Raw genomic sequence first — 20,433 nt, 5'->3', positions numbered from 1 at the left:
ACTGACCATAAGGGCTTGGCCCAGGGTTTTGAGAATAATAACCGATAAAGCTTGGGTTTCTCCTCTTTTGCTTAGAGAAGTTTTTAAGGAGCCTCAGGTGAGGGAGCAGGGTTGGCTGTTTGACACTGTTGCTCTTTGCCCACCAGAAACTATAGCTAGCTCTATCCTGAGTTTTGCAAGTTGCTCCTGCTTCCCAGAGGCGATAGCTAGGTCTTCCCAGGATTCCCCTCCTCAGAAGACAAGGACCGAATGTAATATTTACTCAGATCTGAGACACGTACCACGCCTCAGAATATTCTGGGCTGAGAACGCAGGGGTGTTTTGTTCTATTTACTTTTAAGCTTTCTACTGCCTAGTGCCGCCATTGCTAAAACATTTACTCAGCAACATTCATCCACACTCTCCTTGGTTGAACCTGCATGCATGTATCTTTTTGAGTTCTTACTATGTACTAACACCCTCCCCTCTCTCTTGAATTGCTGTAATATTTTAGGCTCCGGGAAGAGTCAAGCTTTACCATCCTGATGAGAACCAGCTGTGGCTCCAGATGTGGGGCTGAACAGAGGGGTAAAACAGGATAGAGCCAGATGATAGAGGAGCAGCCTGGTTGTGTATTGCAAGACAGATTCAGGGAAGAGGAAACCAGAACAAGGCAGGAGGTAGCGCAGAGTGGGGAGAGCGAACAGAGGAACAGGCGGGCGTGGCCAGGGAGAGGGAAGGAGTCAGGGGTAGGAGGAGGTCATCCCTTGATGAAGGGGCTAGGGGAAAAGTGAGCCTATGGGACTGGGACTTGGTGTAGGTAGGAGAGCGGGTGGAGGGACTGGGTGGTGGCAATCCAGTGAGAGAACCTGAAGTTCAGGTTGGGAGCCAGCAGCTCGAAGCAGTTCCCCAGGGAGCCTCAGCTCATAGCTCTAAGCACAAGCCTTGATTGCTGCTGTTGGTGAGAGCGGCCCCACATTTAGCGGGATCTGAGAGCTGGTGTGTGTTGTACATTCCTGACTGTGGACCAGGTGTTATGTGGGGACATGGGGATAAAATCATTAACAGGACACAGCCTTCCCTTCAAGGAACCGCTGCTTGAGGAATCGGAGGCGAGTGGTGGGGGACATAGGATGACAACGGACAGATGGACAGATGATGGGCAATGATGACATTGGTTCTGAGCTTCTCCTGCATGGGTCATGCTGAGCACCTTCATGGCTGCCAGCCTGGTCCTGGTACCCTACCTCAGCCAGGCAGCGCCTCTGCCTTTCTCTGGCCGTGGGTTCAACACAGGTTTGTTCTGTGCTTTCCTGAGCCTTCTGCTGGATGCCAGGCACTTGCAGAGTGAGTGTCATGCTGAAAACCGTTAATGGCTCCACATCCTGCAGGTGGGAACCTTTTAACAAAGGCTCATAAGACTGTGGGTGACCAGGCAGGGCCAACGAGGGGACATTGTGGGACATTTTGACTCCGGTGCACCAACTCCCTCACTGTGTGGGTGTTCATGCTTCCTGCTTAGAGGCCAGCTTGTCCCCAGCCAAGAGTCCATAATGAAGATTTTAGAAAATCTGTAGGGAAGTGGGTTTATTTTCCTTAGGTGGTTCCGAGAGCCTAAAAGCCAAGCGGGGCTTCTGATTCCTGATTCTCCTTGGTCCTCTCAGTTGAGGTCAGGGTGGTGTGCCTTTCCACCTCTGGTGGGAATATGATAGCCGAGCCTTTCTCCCTTCCCTTTTCTTCTCTCTCCATTTTTTCTTTTTCTCTCTTCCTCTCGCCCCTTTCCTTCCTCTCTCTCTCTCTCTCTCTCTCTCTCTCTCTCTCTCTCTCTCTCTCTCTCTCTCTGTCAGTACTTGGGACTGAACACAGGGCTCTGCATATGCTAAGCCAGCAGTCTAGCTCTGAGTTATTTCCCTAACCCTTGTGAAGTTGTGTATGTGGTGTGTGTGTGTGTGTGTGTGTGTGTGTGTGTGTGTGTGCACTCGTGCATGTGCGTATGCATGCATGAGCCTGTGTGTGTGAACTCATGTGCATGGCATGTGTGTACATGTGTGTGCACAGGCGGGTTGACCTGTGCATGTGTAGATGGAAGCCAGAGCTCAGCTTTGGTATCTTCCTCTGTGTCTCTCCATCTTATTCTTTGAGACAGTAGCTCACTGAACCTGGAGCTTGCAGATGGACCTTCGGGCGCAGTGGGGTTCCGAGCGTGTAACACTATGTCCAGCTTTTATGTGGGTGTTTGGAATCTGAACTCGGGCCCTCATGCTTCATTAGTAATCTCGTCATCCACTAAGACATCTCTCCAGCTGGTGAAGACTGTTTTTAAGTCCCTTTCAACCCTTTCCTCCTCAAGCTCACAGAAAAATCATTAAAACAAAAATCTCAAGTTTCTTCAATCATGCTGCTCTTTAATCTCTAATCATTTGCTCAATGTCAATCCTATAAATTGTTTCCAGCTCTTGCTTCTCAAGTGAAACTTTAAATTGGACACTCTAGGAGTGTGGGGACCATAATGAAATGATTGCTACTTGGTTTCCATATGTTTTAAAAACCTTCCAACAGGATTGGCGATTTAAAAACATGAGTGTTTTCATACCCGTCCTCCCATGTCAGGCTCTGTTTAGGGCTTCTTTTCTGGAACTCCATTTAGTCTTCATGATAGGGATCCTGTCAGGAAGGCATTGCTATCCCCATTTTACAGGTGAGAACAGTAGGCTTGGGGAAATGAAAGGCTTTGTTCAGGGCTGGTTGCAGGGTAGAAGTGTGGCACAGATTTCTTTCTTTCTTTTTTTATTTTTTAAGAATTATTTATTTATTATGTATACAGTGTTCTGCCTACATGTATGCCCACTGGCCAGAAGAGGGCACCAGGTCTCATTACAGATGGTTATGAGCCACCAAGTGGTTGCTGGGAATTGAACTCAGGACCTCTGGAAGAACAGTCAGTGCTCTTAACCTCTGAGCCATCTCTCCAGCCCCGTGGCACAGATTTCTAAGATGGCTCTTGCCAGTCTTCAGGCAAATTTTAGCTTATTACAAAAGGTTTAGTCGGCTGGGCATTGGTGGCACCTTTAATCCCAGCACTCAGGAGGCAGAGGCAGAGGCAGAGGCAGGCGGATCTCTCTCTGAGTTTGAGGCCAGCCTGGTCTACAGAGCAAGTGCTAGGACAGGTTCCAAAGCTACACGGAGAAACCCTGTCTTGAAAAACCAAAAAAAAAAAAAAAAAAAAAAAAGGTTTAGTCATTTATTTTACATGTATGGATGTTGCGCCTGCATGTATGTCTGTGCCCTTGAAGGCCAGAAGAAGGCATTGGATTCCCTGGAACTGGAGTTAGAGATGGCTGTCATCCACACTGTGGGTGCTGGGAACTGAACCTGAGTCCTTTGCAAGAGCCGAAAGTGCTCTTAATTGTTGAGCCATCTCTCCAGCCCCCAAATTTTCTTATCTTAACAATTCACACAAATACTGTGGACTGTACTTTGTATAAAAATTACACTAGGGCTGTTGAGATGGCCTAGCAGGTAAAGTGCTTGCTGCATCAGCCTAAACACCTGAGTGGGATCCCTGGTACCCACGGTGAATAAGGGGACCAACTCCGGAAAGTTGTGCTCTGGCCTCCACACATGAGCTGTGGATGCACCCTCCTGCACACCTCCTGCTCCCCAACACCCTAAAACTTCGTATTTGTGGCTACCCATAGCCATATATGTCTGTGATCCTAGTGCTTAGGGGGTTGAGGTAGCAGAATATTAAGTTTGAGGTCATCCTGAGTTACAGGGTGACACTTTATTAAAAAAAAAACAAAAACCTCAAAATAATAATTTGCTTTCATAGGAAAATAGTTCTTTTTTATTTATGTGAACCTTGGCCTAGAATTGATGTATTAGGAAGATATACCACATCTCTGCTGTGGCCCTGAACACCCTGCATGGGGACCCTTAGATAGCCCAGTAGGAAACCCTGTTCTAGAACTTGTGACTTCTGATCTGGCCTTGCCGTGTGGTTCCTTGGCATTGCTTGCATCTTTTCTTTCCCCTAAGTATCAGCTTTGCGTCTTCTAAGATGGAGACGATTTGTATCTTCGAGCTGTTTTGAAGATAATGTGAAATAATAGCCGTGAAATGGGCCGCAGAGAGCAGAAGCATGACGTTTTGGGTTAACATTTACATTTTGACATCAGGAAGCCATTTGACCCACACTGAGCTTCTGATTTATTGTGTCTGCAGATTTATTTTTATTGCATTTCCACAGATTTATTTGACCTAGAGTTTCCGTTCTGCTCAATCTCAGTCTTTCAGGGTCCAAGAGAAGTTCATGTTTCCCTGACTTGATTTCTGTGCCCAGAGGAGACCAGCAGGGAAGGTGCAGGGAGAAGGGGTGTCTGTGTCCATAGGAGCAGACATAAGCCAGGCCCATAGCAGCTCCTGGAGTTAATTAATAACGCTAACTAGTGTGGGTTAATTAGGCCCACATTAGTTGAGTGTCAGTGTGTTCTGAGTGCCCAGATGAAAGGTGGGATGGGCAGATACTGCTTGGAAAAACAAGAGTGGTAGAATAGTCAGTGGAGGTTTCAAGCAGTCCTATTCTGGGACCAGAGACTGTTCTAGGCCTGGAGAGAGATCAGTGAACAAAACAGATAGGGATGGCTGTTCTTGGTGAGCTTAGAGTCGTGTGTGTATGTGTGTGTGTGTGTGTGTGTGTGTGTGTGTGTGTGTGTGTGTGTCTGTCTGTCTGTCTGTCTGTCTGTCTGTCTGTCTGTCTGTCTGTCTCTGTGTCTTACATATGTGTGCCTGTGTATTTAGATGTATGTATAAGCAAAGGAATTATAGAGTACAGTGGAGGAAAAAGGGGACTGATTTGGGGGGGAAAGGAAGAGTTTTTGAAGTACTAAGGTCATGGCTGAGCCAGCATTAAATCAGACTTTTGGAATGATCAAACAAAAAAATACTAAGAGTACTCTGAGAGGAAAATACACACAACTTTTAAACAAACAGTGAGGAGGTCATCAGCTAACTCTCAACAGAGATGCTGAAAGTCACGCCCATGTGGTGACATCTTCTAAGTGATAAAGGAAAACCATTGTCTTTCTAGACCCTTACACTGAAGATTCCCTTCAGAGCAGAGTGATGGGCTGGGAGGGCACCCTGGCAGTGAGCACTTGCATAGCGTGTGAGGCCCTGGGTTCAATTGCTGGCAGAACACAAACAATGACATCAACCACACCACAGACTACCTGAAAGTGAACTGGCATCCGAAGACAATTCCTGAGACAGAAGAAATGCATCCCAGATGGAAGTGCAAGGATGTAGGAAGGAGTGAAGCAGAGGCAACCACGGACTATATCGAGAGGTGTGCACAGATATTGACTAGCAAGAGTTATTTCTTGTAAAGTGCATCTTATCTTCCAGGCACTGTGTGCACATTATTTATTTATTCTCTACAACAATCCTCTGCGTTTGGTCCCAATATCAGTCTGTTTGTCACACTAAAGCTGGAGCTTACAGAGAAGGAGTGGCTTGAGGTTACTCTAGCAATAACTTGAGTTGGTCTTACCCTCAAGTCTGTGTTTCCCTTATGAAACTACCTTTCTCTGAGGTATCAGTAACTTATGACTTTAAGTTCTAGGAAGATGGGGTTCCATGTGTGTCAGCTAGGTGGCTGCCATTTCCATATGTTTTCCACTTATTGTTGAAGGGCAACTCAATGGAGCTCTGGGCACAGTAGGGAGAGGGGTAACTCCCTCTTTGTGGGACTTGTGAGAGCATTCTGCTTCAGATACCTTCTGTTCTACCATTTGTTCATCTGTCCACCCATCCACCCCTCCTCCCACACAAATGCATGAATGCACACACTCCACCCATCCATCCATCCATCCATCCATCCATCCATCCACACACCACAACACATATCTATCTATCTATCTATCTATCTATCTATCTATCTATCTATCTATCTATCTATCCATCCATCCATCAGCATGTCTGTCCATCTGTCCATCCACCCATCCAAACATCATCAGTCATCCTATAAGACTCAGCCAAAATCTTGGCCTGGCCATGATGTCATCTTCTATTTTTAATTATCCAGGTCATTCCCCTACTATCTTTCCTGTGGAAGGTAGACTTCCAAGTATTATGAAGACATCCTCTATCGTCTCTGACATGATAGACAGCTCTTCTCTCCTGACACCAGATTGTAAGATCTTAGAGAGTAGAGGCCATGGTTGTTTGACCTTCTATCTTCCAGTATGGTTAGTCTGTATAACCTGTGTTCAGAGTGGACTTGGGTGGTCCCCATGCAGGAGTTTTTACATTTATCCTATCTGCAACTGATGTGAAGTCAGAACCCAGTGTCTTGGCTCTGTCATATAAAGAATTGCATGGTGTTTAAACTTCCCTTGAAAATTACCTGAGCAGTAGAATTCAGTGGGGTCCAATCATGGAAGTATTTACACAACATCAGGAACTCTTATTGAGCCAAGGCATGGTTGTGCCTTTAATCCCAGCACTCAGGAGATAGAGGTGGGTGAATCTCTGAGTTCGAGGCCAGCTTGGTCTACAGAGTGATTTCCAGGATAGTCAGAGCTAGTACGGTGAACTAAATTCGGATGATCAACTACCCAAAGTAGTTCCTAAATATCACTAGCCGAAGATATTTAATGAAGTTTGACTTGTTCTGTAAGATTTTTTTCTCCACACTGACTTGTGAATGGATTCATAGTCAAAACATTCCAGACACCCCCTCACTCCCACTGCTTGGGGTTCTACACTGAGCTCTGTGCTCTCCCGGCTCATGGCTGACTTTTAATATACTTTGCTCTGCTTGATATTCATGGATATTCTAGACACATTTGTGGGTAGAGAGGACATCCATGAGGGTATCCATGGTGAATGTTGAGGAGTGCTCCATAGTGAGACAAGGACTCTCATGTGCCAGTGGAGTGTGGAGGCAGAGAACTAATGTGGGAAGAAGAAGGAATAAGTGGCATTCCTGGCTGGGCAAGATGCAGCCAAGAGGACATTGTGGATCTCCAATGGTACAAATAGACAGTGGATCTCTTTTAGCTTGGCAGGGGCGAAGAGGAGAGTGATGGAGTAGTCTTGAGTTACCTGAGGACCTCAAGTATCCCATGAGGCAGCCGCATGCAGAGTCAAGTCTCCCATGTGGGTCTCAGGTGACAGTCAAGAAAGGAATAAAATTTAAAGTGGCACAGGCATGGCATATGGTGAGTAAAAACTTCACTTCATGTCTGGGTCCAATTTGTAGTTTATGTAAATTGAGCTTAATGGAGAGGAGAAGTTTTTTCAATCTGTCTCTATACATAGCCAAGCACAACAGTATTTTATCGAAGTAAGGTCTAACCCTACATTTACATACATATATGTGTATATGAGTACAGACGTATTTTTCAGCTGCAATTTGTAAAAATTGGTTGAATACATTTTTAAAAACTGGCAACCAGGATATTTTGGTAATAATTTCATTAAACCTAAAATAGATTACAGATTTTAATGGAAAGCATGAAATCATAAAACTGTTTATGGACTTTTTCACTTAAAAAAAGAAAACAAGACAGAGTTGAAACCAGGAAGATACTTAGCTTTAGATTCTCTCTCCTGACTCACGTGTCTGTTTGCCTTCGTTCTGCTCATCCTCACAACCCAGTGTCATCGTTTCTTGGTCTCTTTCTAAATGTTACTCACACCTACACTTACAGCGGTTGGCATATAAACATGCATATGTCATAGGCTAGGATCTCTACACATGTAACTGATGGTGAAAGTGTATACAAAGATCCATGGCGTCTATGGCCATATTCCATCTGTACAGAGGCTCCCTGAGGGCAGAGAGTTGAGGATTGGGTGAGTAAGTGGCTTCTATAAACCAGCCATGTGATGATTTTTATTAGTGAGTTCATTAGGACAAAGTGATTTTTAAAAATTATGAGACATTGAGATGTAGGACTTTGAGAAGAGTTCTCACACACAACACACATAGCCCAATATTTACAAAAGGAGTAAAAACTGATAAACCAAACAGCATCCAAATAAAATAAACCTTCGGCACCGTATAAGACCCCATGAAGAGAATGAAGAGACAAGCTATAGATTGGGAGAATAACGTCTGAAAACCATATCTCTGACAGAGAAGTCATCTACAGATTATATTAAGAACTTTCAACTACAGCAAGAAACAAACAAGAAAACAGGCAAAAGACAGGGAATGACACTCATCACAGATGACTGCAGATAATAAGTAAGTGCCTGGAAAAATGTTCAGCATTGCTAGCTGTCAGGGAGATGCAACTGAGACCGCGTCATTACACAGCCGTGAGATCAGTTAAAATAAACAATAGCAACAGCCAAAATACTAAATGCTGCCCAGGATGTGCGAAAACTAGCTCTCAGGTATTGTTATTGGGAAAGTGAATTGGTAGGATTACTCAGAAAAAGATCGAAAAGTAATCTATATAATCTAACACAATTATATCCTAGAAAATCTAGAAAAAGGATGTGTATACAGGCTCTCTATGTGACTCCCCATATTGGCTTTGTTTGTAATTGCCGAAAACCACAAACAGCCAGAACACTCTACAACAGCTCAGTGGATAAACCCACAGTCTATGACCAGCTACTCAGAAACAGTAAAGAATGGTTTGTATGTGAAAACAACTTGGGTGACCTCGAGGCACAAATGTTGGTCTCAAAAGGTCGCGTGTTACATGATAGTTGTGTATTAGAGTTTAGGGCGACAAGCTATAGCACTGGGAGGAAAAGTAATAGTTGTCAGGGGCACGCAATGGGGGACATGTGTCATTCTGTGGCTGTAGTGCCAGGGAAAGTCATGAGGTTGTGGAACGGTTCTGTTTGTGGCAGTGACAGGAATCTACACACTTGGTAAGTCGATGGAGACCCTCCCACTGACTTGGAGCAACACCGCCGTCCTTATTTTAATATGAACCACCTTTATGTAAGAGGATCTCAGGGAAGACTGAGTCAAGGGTGAAGGGGGGGTATTCTGCTGTTTACAACTTCCTGTGGATGAGTTATGATCTCAGAGTAAGAAGTTAAAAAAAAAAAAGTGAAGCTAAAAATTCCAAGCCCTACTGGAAGGTAGAGAGTCTAAAAAGAGCTTTGAGTGTCCACCACCACCCAGGAAAGAGAGGGAGACCCCTAAGCATACTCCTGGGTATACCCCCTCTCAAATCCCCTTCCTTGGCCACTCTCCTGAAGTTGCTACTGGCCTGATTTTGATGTCTCACTCATCAAAAAATGGTTTTTTTCTTTTCTTTGGCAAACATTTACAAGATACCTATTTTTAATCCATGCCCTTGTGATATTTATGTAACCTTATTTTAACTTTATTTTGATATTTGTGTACCTCATTTTTAACTTTATTTTGATATTTATGTACCTTGAAAGCAGCACATATATTCTATTGAAAGTGCAATCTGATAGCACTTGACTTTTACTTGGCTCAGGCCGTTTATGTACATTGATTATACTAATTATACAAATGACCGGCTTATTTGGGTGTGCATACACTTTCATTTTTTTTTGTGCAGCCACTTTTATCTGTTAGTTTTTCTTTTCTTTTTTTTGTTTGCGACAGGGTCTCTTTATGTAGCCTTGGATGTCCAGGAACTCTCTATGTAGACCAGGCTGACCTTGAACTCATAGAGATCCACCTGTCTCGTGAGTGCTGGGATTAAAGGTGTTTGAGGTCACACCCTGTGCAGTGCAGCAGTTTGAGACATTTCACTCTGTATCCTAGGTTTGTCTTGAGTATACTATGTAGCCTAACCTTGAACTGGCGTCAAACACACTCCTTCAGCTCCCTCAGGGTTGGACTTACATATGGAAACTACCATGCCTACTTCAACGGTGATTCTTCCTTCCTTCCTTCCTTCCTTCCTTCCTTCCTTCCTTCCTTCCTTCCTTCCTTTCTTTCTTTCTTCCTTTCTTTCTTTTTTTTTTTTGGTCTTGCTGAGTGTCTATGCTGTCTTTAATTCAGTATCCTGCTTCTGCCTCCCAAGTGGGGTGACAAGCATGTCTTACTATATCCCACTATGCACTCTAATTTTCCTGCTTGTTCTAGGTTTCTTTCTTTCATTTGTATGTGTGTATGCACAGACATGCAGGTGTGTGCGTGCTCATATATATTGTATGTATGTGTAGAGGCCAGGGGTCAATGTTAGGTATTTTTCCTAACTGTTCTCCACTTTACCTTTTGAGACAGGGTCTCTCACTGAATTGGGACTCATTGATTTGGCTAGATCAGCTGGCTATCAAGCCCCAGAGATCCTTTGTCGCCACTTCCCAGTGCCAGGATCACAGGTGCACCTCACTGTACCTGGCTTTTTTACGAGTGTTGGGGAACAAATTCATGTCCTTATGCTGGCCCATCAAGTTATGCTGACAGCCATTTCTCCAGCCCCTTTGTTCTTACTGAGTCTTTATGGATCAATTGAGCGTGTCTTTCTTTTTCTCTTTAAAACTATTACAAACTCCCAAGGAGACCATACTTAGATCCAACATGACTAATCTTGTCTCATTGATACCATCATTCCTGTTTCTCTCCTTCCAGATTATTTTGAAGAACAGGGCATCCTGTAATCCCGTTTCCCATTGACCTTAGTCAAAAGCAATATTTCAGATGGCATATCTAAAATTCAGTTTTAAAAACATACCATGCACTATTCTGCCTAAAATGTTGCCAATTCTGATTCTTTGTTTCCTTTGCCTTCACACTTCCTTCATTTGAACCATGGTCTGATGAAGATCCATGAGTTGCAAGTCACTAACATGTCCCTTCCTGCCCAGTCTCCCCTCCAGTTCTGCTTTGTGTGTGACTGCTGGTTGTAGCCTGGTTTCCTGCTGCCTGTACTTTGCTGGTCCCACACTGTATCAGTGAGCACGCTTCCATTTCCTCCGTTACCTGTAAACGAGCAGTTAGTCCTAGGCTTGATTTGATTAAGATGTCTTTTTAAGAGCATCTGATGGGTTATTTTGCATACTGCTATCAGGAAGCTCCCACTGTCTGCTCTCCTTTCCTTTCCTTTTTATGATATTAGCTAGCATTAGTCATTATTACTTTGATGTGTTCATTCATCAGGGGTTTTGAAAATGTGGTGATACTGGGATTCTATTGTTCTTTCTTCATTCATTAGCAGGGATACCTTGACAGGGAGAAACTTCTCCTGCTTGCCTACTTGAAACTATAGTGAGACAAGATGAGTGCTTAATTCTTTCACTTTGGTAGTTTTGTTCTCTGATGTCTTCCACAGTGACCAGCGAATCAAAGAGCAAAATGTTGGTTGTGTCCTTGTAATGACCAGCCTTATTTCTGCTTAAACCATTCACATTTGCCCAGCATTGTCCTTGAGTTGGTGTCTGAGCCTGCTTGAGATTTTTTTTTTGCCTGTGAAAAGATGTTGCCTCCATTTCATGACGTATCCTGCTTTGACTTGGAATCAGTCAAATCAGGAATACGAGTAGTCCTGGTTTCTTTGATTACATTTTTATTTATTTATTATTTTGTGGGGCATGGAGAGTGCCACAGTGGGCACGTGGAGGTTAGAGGACACCTTGTGGGAGTCACCTGGTTGTCCAGAGACTCTCAGAGAGCAGATCTCCCAGGCATGGACCAATAGTGCTTGAAGAATACCTTAATCCATGTGCTGTGGGCCAACTTGTTTCTGGATTAGTTACTGTTTTTATTTTTTAAAAGTCTTTTCAATAAGCAGAGCCATAAAACATGCATTTAAAGAGAATGATGAACTTCAAGATCATCGTGGTATTTCTCCATTGGAATGTAAAGTTACAGGCTTTTACTTCATGCTCTCTTGTCTACCACACCCAATCCTGGTTTCTGACCCCTACGGCGACTCTCCTTTGATTTCCCCATAGTGTGCGTGTACACTTATTTAGGGTTTTCTTGCCTTTTATTCATTCAGCAACTAGGGATGTTCAGTTAATTCACTCTGATAATTTGTGTTTATGTTGCCAACTCTATGGCCATGTGGACTCATTAGCTCATTGCTGTGATAAAATAATTGACAGGAAGCAACAGAAGTGGGGTGTCTATTCTAGTTCGCAGTTGAGTGTACATAGTCCACCATGATGGGGAAGGCATGGCAGAGGTGGCTCTTTGGTGGCGGGAGTGTATGGCGACTTGCTTGCTTACATTTCAACGGGATGGCAAGCAGAAGATCCACCCGGCCCCAATAGCCCACTTCCTTCAGCCAGGAGACACTCCCTAAAAGCTCCACAGCCCAGACAGCACCATCATCTGGAGATTAAATGTTCAAACACATGGACCTGTGGAGACATTTCACATTTAAATCATAACACATATTGTGGTGATTTGAATGAGGTCTCCCCACTCTCAAAGGCTCATATGTTTGCATGCTTAGTTCCCAGATGTGAACTGTTTGGAAAGGATTAGGAGGTGTGGTCTTGTTGGAGGAGGTATGTCATTGGGGTTGGGTTTTGAGTTTCCAAAATCTCACGTGCGTCTCTCTCGCTGCCTGCTACCTTCCAATTGGTTGGGAAGCTCTCAGCTACTTCTCCAGCACCATGCCTGCCTTCCACTCTCCACACCATGATGGTAAAATGGAACAATCCTCTGAAACTGGAAGCAAGCCAATTATCTCCTCTCTTTTATAAGGATGTCTTGGTCAAGGTGTTCTTCACAGCAATAGGACAGTAACTAAGACACATACATTAAATAGGCATATATATATATATATACATATATATATATATATATATATAAACAAAATTTATATATATAAACCAAATTTTACTATATATGAATACTGTGTAAACTATTTACATAGCAATCCACATTCCACAAAACCTGCCTTTTTCTCCAGCCCTATTTGCTTTCTCTCTTTACGGGAAATAATTGAAATGCTTTTATGCTTTGTCTTTCTATTATTTTATTGTTAGCATAGGTAAAAGTGTAATTAAGTTCACACTCTCTCTTACTTTAGATAAATAAAATGTTGACATACTGTAAGAGTTAGTGTTAACTGTCAACTTGACAGAATCTAGAAACACCATGGAGATGGGCTTCTGGGCATGCTGTGTGTGTGTGTGTGTGTGTGTGTGTGTGTGTGTGTGTGTGTGTGTGTGTGTGTGTGTGTGATCTTGATTATGCTAATCAATGTAGGTGAGACCATTCCTGGACAGCTGCTCCTGGACTGTAGAGATGGAGCAGTTGACCTGAACACCAGCATGCATTCATTTTTCTCTTTCTCTCTGCTTTTTAACTGTGGATGCAATGTGACTGCTTCAGGCTCTCATCTTGCTGCCTTGACTTCACTGTAATGATGGACTATAACCTGGAATTGTGAGATGAACAAGCCCCATCTCTCTCCAGTTGCTTTTGTCTAGGTATTTCATCACAGCAACAGAAAAGAAAATGAGACACACACCAAACCAGCTTTCCCCCTACCATTCCTTATTCATTTAGCAATGTAGGCTGGATTGTGCCTTTTTGTGGCTGCATAGTCTATTTGTAAATGCATTGTAGATGATACAATCAGTTCTCTGATGATGGACAGCTGGCTTGCTTCCAGGCTTTTTATTACTAAGAGTGCCACAGTGAACAGAATTGTGTTTATGTCATTTTATATTTTAACTAATGTCTTTTTGAGATGTCTAGAATACTTATTTCAGAGTTAAAGGATAAATGCATCATAATTTGATTATTGACAAAATTGCCTCCATAGGGGTGCACAGTTTTGTGTTCTCATTAGCAATATATGAGTGTATCACTTCTCCACGGGCTGTCCAATAGGGTATACTGTCATACTTTGGGGCCTTTTGCCAGTCTGGCAGGTGAGACATGGCATCTCAGGACAGTGTAGTCAGTGTTTCTCTATTGTGAACAAAGCTGGGCATATTTTGAAATGGCTAGTACCATGCTCATCGTTTCTATTATAAAAATAAGGTGTTGATGAACATAGAGTAAGATTAATCCTTTTCAGTTTGTTGTTTTGAGGTTTGACAGTGTGAACGGTGGTGTAGCCACCACTACAATCCAAAGGTAGAATAGATTTCTCCACTTCCAAATTTCCCTGAGCCTCTCAGAAGTCAGACCTTTTCCTAAGTCCTGGAAATCGTCTTTTATTGTTTTTGCTGTAGTTTACATGTGGTTTGTTTCTTAGAGGCTCACACTTTGGAAGCTTGGCCCCAAGGCTAAGAGGTAGTGGGACCTTGAAAAGTGGGGTTTAGTGGGATCATTACTCCACCAGCCATGGAGAGATAAATAATCTCTTTGTTTATAAGTTATTGCACTTCAAGTATTGCATTACAGCAGACGGTGTTGCCATGGCTGGCCTTCAGCTCCTGGGCTCAGTGATCTTCCTGTCTCCTCCTCGCAAATAGTTGGGGTTACAGGTCCATGCCATGTCTACACTAGACTTTGGGCAATCTCCCTGCCTCTGCCTCCTGAGTACTGGATTGCAGGTGTGAGCTGCCATTCCCAGGCCAGATTTTGTATGTTATGCCCTTGTATATGTAAATATAATGTGTTGTGTGTATGTGTTTGGGGCTGGAGAGATTGCTCAGTGGTTAAGAGCAGTTGTTGTTCTTGCAGAGGACTCGGTTTGATCCCCAGCACCCACATGGCAGTTCACAGCTGTCTGTGAACTCAGTTCCAGGGAATCAATGCCCTCTTCTGACCTCCGCTACACCAGTCATGTTACACATGTACATGTGATGGCACACAGATGCACATGTGAGCAAAACACCATTCACACAAATAAAGAAGAAAAATAAGGAGCTGGACATGCTGGCTCATGCCTCTAATGCCAACAACTTGGGATGGGGAGCAGGAGGATTGCAAACTTGAGGCCAGAGCAGGCTACATAGTGAGTTCTAAGACAGCCTGGTCACAGAATGAGAGTCACTATCTTAAAAAAAACCCTTAGAAAAGGGTGTGTGTGTGTGTGTGTGTGTGTGTGTGTGTGTGTGTGTGTGTGTGTGTATGCATGTAGGTGCCTGTGGAGGTCAGAAGAGGACATCAGATCCCCTTTGGATTACAGGCAGCTGTAAGCCTCTCAGTCTGGGCACTAGAGACTGAAGTCGGGGCCTCAGGAAGTGTAGAGCCTTAATCTGCAGTCCTGGGAACTTGTTTGGTTATTGATGAATTTTGAGAGGTGTTTGTGTGTTCGAGATGGCAATCTTTTGTCAATGATTCGCAAATATTTTCTCCCAGCATGTAGCATGCATTTTCACTCTCTTAATCGTATCTTTCATGAAGCAAAAAAAAAAAAATTAAATTTTGATAAAGTCTAACTTGCTGTTTTCTCTCAGGCTTGTCACTTGGTTGCTAAGGAACGGTTGCCTCAGGCCTTCATGTTTTTCTCTTCTGTTTTCTTCTAGAAGTTTTATGGTGTTAGCTTTACAGTTAAGTCTTTTCTTCATTTTTGAGCTAGTTTTTGTATATAGAACAAGGTACGGATTGTAGCCCATTTTCTTTCTGTATACGGATGTCACTTTATTCCATTTCTTGAAAGGACCGTTTTCTGTTTAACAAATTACCATTGTCTTTTTGGCAAAATCAATTTACCATATATGCATATATATAGATAAAAAATTTTAATAGGTATATTATAGAAATAAAATAATTTTGTACACTGACTTTGTGCCATGGTCCCTTGACAAACTCACTTTTTAAAAATCTCTTATAGATTTTTGGTGTTGTTTTTGTACAAGTAATCATATTGTTAATTAAGGATGGTCATTTATTTTATCCAATCTGCTTTACAAACAAACAAAACAAAATGAAAAAATAACCAGGATTTCTCCCCAGCACTCCCATGGCAGCTCACAACCACCTACAACCTCAGCCTGGCTCTTGCAGGCTAGGAAAGCACTCTATTTCGGAGCTGTCTCCAGCCCTCTTTTTCCAATCTGTATGTTTCAAATATCTTTTGGTTCTATAGTGGTTAGCATGTCCAGTGGGATGCATCGTGTGTGGAACATGGGCATCCTTGCTCTATTCCCAGTGGATGTGGGAAATATTCTTTTTGGCCACTAAATATGATGTAACAAAGTGTTTGACCATTAAGATTACTAGCTATGATTCTGCTGCTGTGGGGTTTTAACAATGCCATTTCTCACCTTGAGAAAGTTCCTTACTATTCTTAATTTGTTGAGAGTTTCATTTTGTTAACATTACATTTCTTATTTGTGTGTTCATGTGTGTGGACACACACATCACGGTATGCCTGTTGAGGACAACTTGCAGGAGTCAGTTCTCCCCTTCCACCCTGAGAGTCCTGGGGATTGAACTCAGGTCATCAGGCTTGGCAGCAGGTGCCTCTACCCAGGAAGTCACTTCCCTGCCTCACTGTGAGTTTAGATGGTGAATTTTGTTACATGCTTTCCTGCTCCTGTTGGTGTCGTTCAATCTTCTGTCTCAGTGAGTTGTACTGACTTATTTTGAATCGTTGGGCTATTCTCCAATGTCTAGAATAAAGCAGTTTGATTATGATACTTCAATTATTATGCCTTTGATAACATATCAGTATATTTAAGACTTCTGAAACTGTGTGTATGAAGGATATTGGCTTGCATATCCTTTTATTATAATTTTGCTTTTGGCTGGGTGTGGTGGCAGACACTTTTAATCCCAGAACTTGGGAGGCAGAGGTGGGTGGATCTCTGAGGTAAAGGCCAGCCTGGTCTACAGAGTGAGTTCCAGTATAGGGACAGCCAGGGCTATATAGAAAAACAACAAAAAAAAGTGTTTCATTAAAGGCATAGGCTATTCTGCCTATCTTTTTAGTATAGTTTAAGGTGAGCCTGCCTTCCTAGATGTGGTGACAGTTGGTTATTGCCCAACTGAAATATTAGGTCTCTGCCCAGGCCTGAGATTCTGTTCTCTTGACCAGAAAGACATTTTCCTTAATGGACCATTACTGCTGCTATGTTCACTCTCTGTCTGAAGAGGTAACTCCAAAGTCACTTAGAAGCCAGACCAGGGATCAGAGCCTCCAAATACTTCCAGCATTTCTCACCTCCATCTGGGACAGGACCAGGGACATTTCCAGCTTTTAGCCAAGAAGGGAACTGGTCACTTTTCTTTGGGGTCTTTTTACCCTGAGAGGTTTGGCCAGTGCCTGCCTCCCATCTTATCTTTTCTCTAACTGCCACTGTGCCACTAAAGAGCTGACATGAGGACTGACCTGGCCTCTAAGATAGAGCTCAGTGGGGACATTGGTATGGCAGATAGGATACCTCTCCAGCTGGCCTGTCTGGAAGACCACAAGAGCACATCAGTGGTTTTATTTGTAAAACTTCCAGATGGAAGGAAGAAAGGAAATTCCTGACTGGCCCTGAGACGGAGCAGGAAGGAGAGGCAGGTTATTAGCAGTATGAGCCATAGACAGGAAGAAGCCAGGAGAAGCTAGAACAGAGGACAGTCTTCAGATGTTCAAATCAAAAGCCATTACTATCTCCTGATGGGCTCAGGAGCCTCCATCTGTTGGGCTCCTCCTTGTTTTTCCTTTGACCTCTGTCTTAGTTAGGGTTTCTGTTGTTGTGGAGTGATATCATGACCATGGCAACTCTTTTTTCACCCACTTTTATTTATTTACTTTTCATTAGTTTAAATCCGGGAAGGCTACAGCATCACATGGGTTCTGTGTCCAGTAGCCTTTGCAGGAAGGTTACTTTGGAATTTGGCATGGACCATGCCACTTTTCCCCAGAGCACTCTGGTTTTGTTTGGTTTGCCTCCAGGTGTCACTGTTTTTGCTTTTTCTTTTTATACATAAGTGCATCTCTTGCCCAAGTAGAATTCAGTTTCATCTCAGGCATAAACACCTTCAATTTTAAGAAGAACTGTGTGCTCTCTCTGGGTCTGGAAACCTTGCTTATAGCCAGCAAAAATGGCCTTGCACCACAACCTTCCAGACATATTTGTGTTTTAGAAGTCCTGTTCCCAGCAAATCTCCACAGGCACCAAGATGGCATAAAGACAATGGCAATTCTTATAAAGGAAAACATTTAATTAGGGTGACTTAGGGTTCAGAAATTCAGTCCATTATCATAATGGTGGGACATGGTAGCGTGCAGGTAGACATGGTGCTGGAGAAGTAGCTGAGAGCCCTACATCTTGCAGACAACAGGAAATGGTCTGAGTATCACACTAAGGGAAGCTTGAACAAAAGAGACCTCAAGGTTCATGCCCACAGTGACACACTCCCTCCAACATGGCCACACCTACTTCAAAAAAGTCATACCTTGAAATAGTGTCACTTTCTTTGGGGGCCATTTTTTTTTAAACCACCACAGTCTCCAAAACTGGACTCAAGGATGATGAACCCAGCATACTTTTCCAGAGTGGGAAAGAGCTGAAAAAAAAAAAAAAAACCCAAGCAAGTTACAAAGCTCAGAGTATTTATTGTAATTAAATGTAAAAGATAAGATTTTTTTCGTGGTGTGAAGGATCTTAAGATTTCTCAGGTCAAAGTTCAATACATTGATATCAATCTTCTACTTAAAGCAATGGAATTCTCTCAAGTTATTGATCTGTTCTTGGTAGCAGTTACAAAAACTGCCTGTAAAGAACAAAATATGTGTCTATTTGAGGCTTGTTTAATAGTGTTTGGGTCTTGCCCAAGCTTTAAACATTACACACTAGTTAAAAGTAGCAGGCTGGTGTAACTGACCTTGGTGTTCAACAGCTTTAATAGGGGGTATACTAATGTGGGCAAAGGAATTAAAATTTTCTCCTTGCCCTCCAAGGTCAACAAGGTCCCAGCAGACTGTGGAAGCGTCTCTCCAACTATCCTTCCATCCTAATGAGTTACCTTTCGTCTTGGTCTATGTGGCCATGGAGACTACTGGGTAGACTCTAACCCATGTCCAGTCTACAAAGTGGAGAATTGACACGGGAAATGTTTCCTCTATGTTGTAAGGTTTCAAACCACATGTTCATGGTTTGTGCACTGGAGTGTTCATTTGCTATACTCATATCATGGCATGTAGCAGTAGTCCTCATGGCTACAGCATCAACTGTAGCTTCTATCCATTGTACAAAGGAATGAGTTTCCCTATGATATTTTCATTCATATATATCTTTCTCCATTCTATAAAGGATAAGAATATTCAGATTAGCTTGGTGGTGGTGGTGGTGCACGCCTTTAACCCCAGCACTCAGGAACTTAGGAGGCAAAGGCAGGTGAGTTTGAGGCCAGCCTGGTCTACAGAATAAGTTCCAGGACAACCAGAGCTACACAGAGAAACCCTGTCTGTAAAAAATCAAAACAAAACAAAAAGAATATTTGGGTTATAATAGTTGTTTGCAGTATTTTAAAATTTCACTTAAAAAATACCCTTAAGTACATGTAAAACAATCCTGTTTCTAATTCAAATAAAAAAATGAAAAAAAAATCCTTATGGTCCATAGTAACCTCTCCAACTCCCCCCTGGTCACTCTAGAGCAGTGCTTCTCAACCTTCCTAATGCTGTGACACTTTAATACAGTTTCTCATGGTATAGTGACCCCCAAACATAAAATTATTTTCATTGCTACTTCATAACTATAATTTTGCTACTGTTATGAATCATAATGTAAATGTCTGATATGCAGGATATCTGATATGCAGCCCCTGTAAAGGGGTTGTTTGACCTACCCAAGGGGGTTGAGATCCATAGGTTAAGAACCACTTCTCTAGAAAAGTTGATCACATATTGATTTAAACAGAAATTAACTACTTTTTTGTTTAACTGATTTTCTATTTCTTTCCTATTTTCAATTTGCTTCTGTTTTGGGTAGTGTTGGGCTTGAACCCGGGGCTTTCTTGTGGTAGACCAGAGCTGTGGCAGTAACCTGCATCTCTAGCCTGGTTCTCATTTTCTTTATTTCCTCCCTGCTATTTGCTTTCGTTTTACTTTTCTCTTCTTCATGCTTGGAACCCGTGTCCTCAAACCCAGCCACACCCTACACATTTTTATTTCATTTTCATTCACCTCTAAGAATTTTCTGATTTCCTCTCTGGTTCTGACTTTGACCCTGGGCTCTTTTGGAAGTTGGTTGTTTAATGCTTTGGTGGGTTTTCCAAATGTCTCTGTTGCTTCGTTATGATCTTAGAACATAATTTAATTGTGAGTCCCCTCTTTGTAGTTTCCCCTCCCTTGGTCTGTATTCCAAGAACAATCTCGGGGTTGAGCACTCAGTACGGGGAGCTTCCAAAGGACTGCTTTCCAAGCCTTCCAGCTCCCTCATCTGGCCTCTAGACAGATTTAGCTTATTAGTTGAATTCCTCTTGTCGTCTCAGGTGGCACCAGGAGGGTTTTGCACCATGTTCATGTCCTCACTCTCACAGAGGCATTAGGCTCCTGAGATTTCAGATTGCTTGGTAACCTACAGCTTCATTTTCAGAAACCAAACAAAAACAGAGAGGTCAGTTTTCAAATTGTTTGGTGATGATAT

The 20,433-nt window shown here is 42.8% G+C and overlaps 1 protein-coding gene and 1 pseudogene across 1 annotated transcript in view; both read right to left on the bottom strand.

Annotated features, from left to right (window-relative positions):
• Podxl (podocalyxin like) overlaps positions 1 to 1,445 on the bottom strand; it is a 140,558-nt gene extending 139,113 nt beyond the window's left edge. The window contains exon 1 of the mRNA XM_027391298.2: positions 1,227 to 1,445. Coding sequence (XP_027247099.1) covers positions 1,227 to 1,445 — 219 coding nt within the window. The remainder of the gene's footprint in view (positions 1 to 1,226) is intronic.
• A 16,157-nt stretch (positions 1,446 to 17,602) lies between these two features.
• LOC107978896 lies at positions 17,603 to 17,913 on the bottom strand (annotated as a pseudogene).
• Between the last annotated feature and the right edge of the window lie 2,520 nt (positions 17,914 to 20,433).

The sequence above is a fragment of the Cricetulus griseus genome (assembly GCF_003668045.3).
Source record: "Cricetulus griseus strain 17A/GY chromosome 1 unlocalized genomic scaffold, alternate assembly CriGri-PICRH-1.0 chr1_0, whole genome shotgun sequence".
NCBI classification, from domain to species: Eukaryota; Metazoa; Chordata; class Mammalia; order Rodentia; family Cricetidae; genus Cricetulus; species Cricetulus griseus.
Note: the sequence above shows the minus strand (reverse complement) of the source record. Positions and strands in the feature narration are given on the sequence as shown.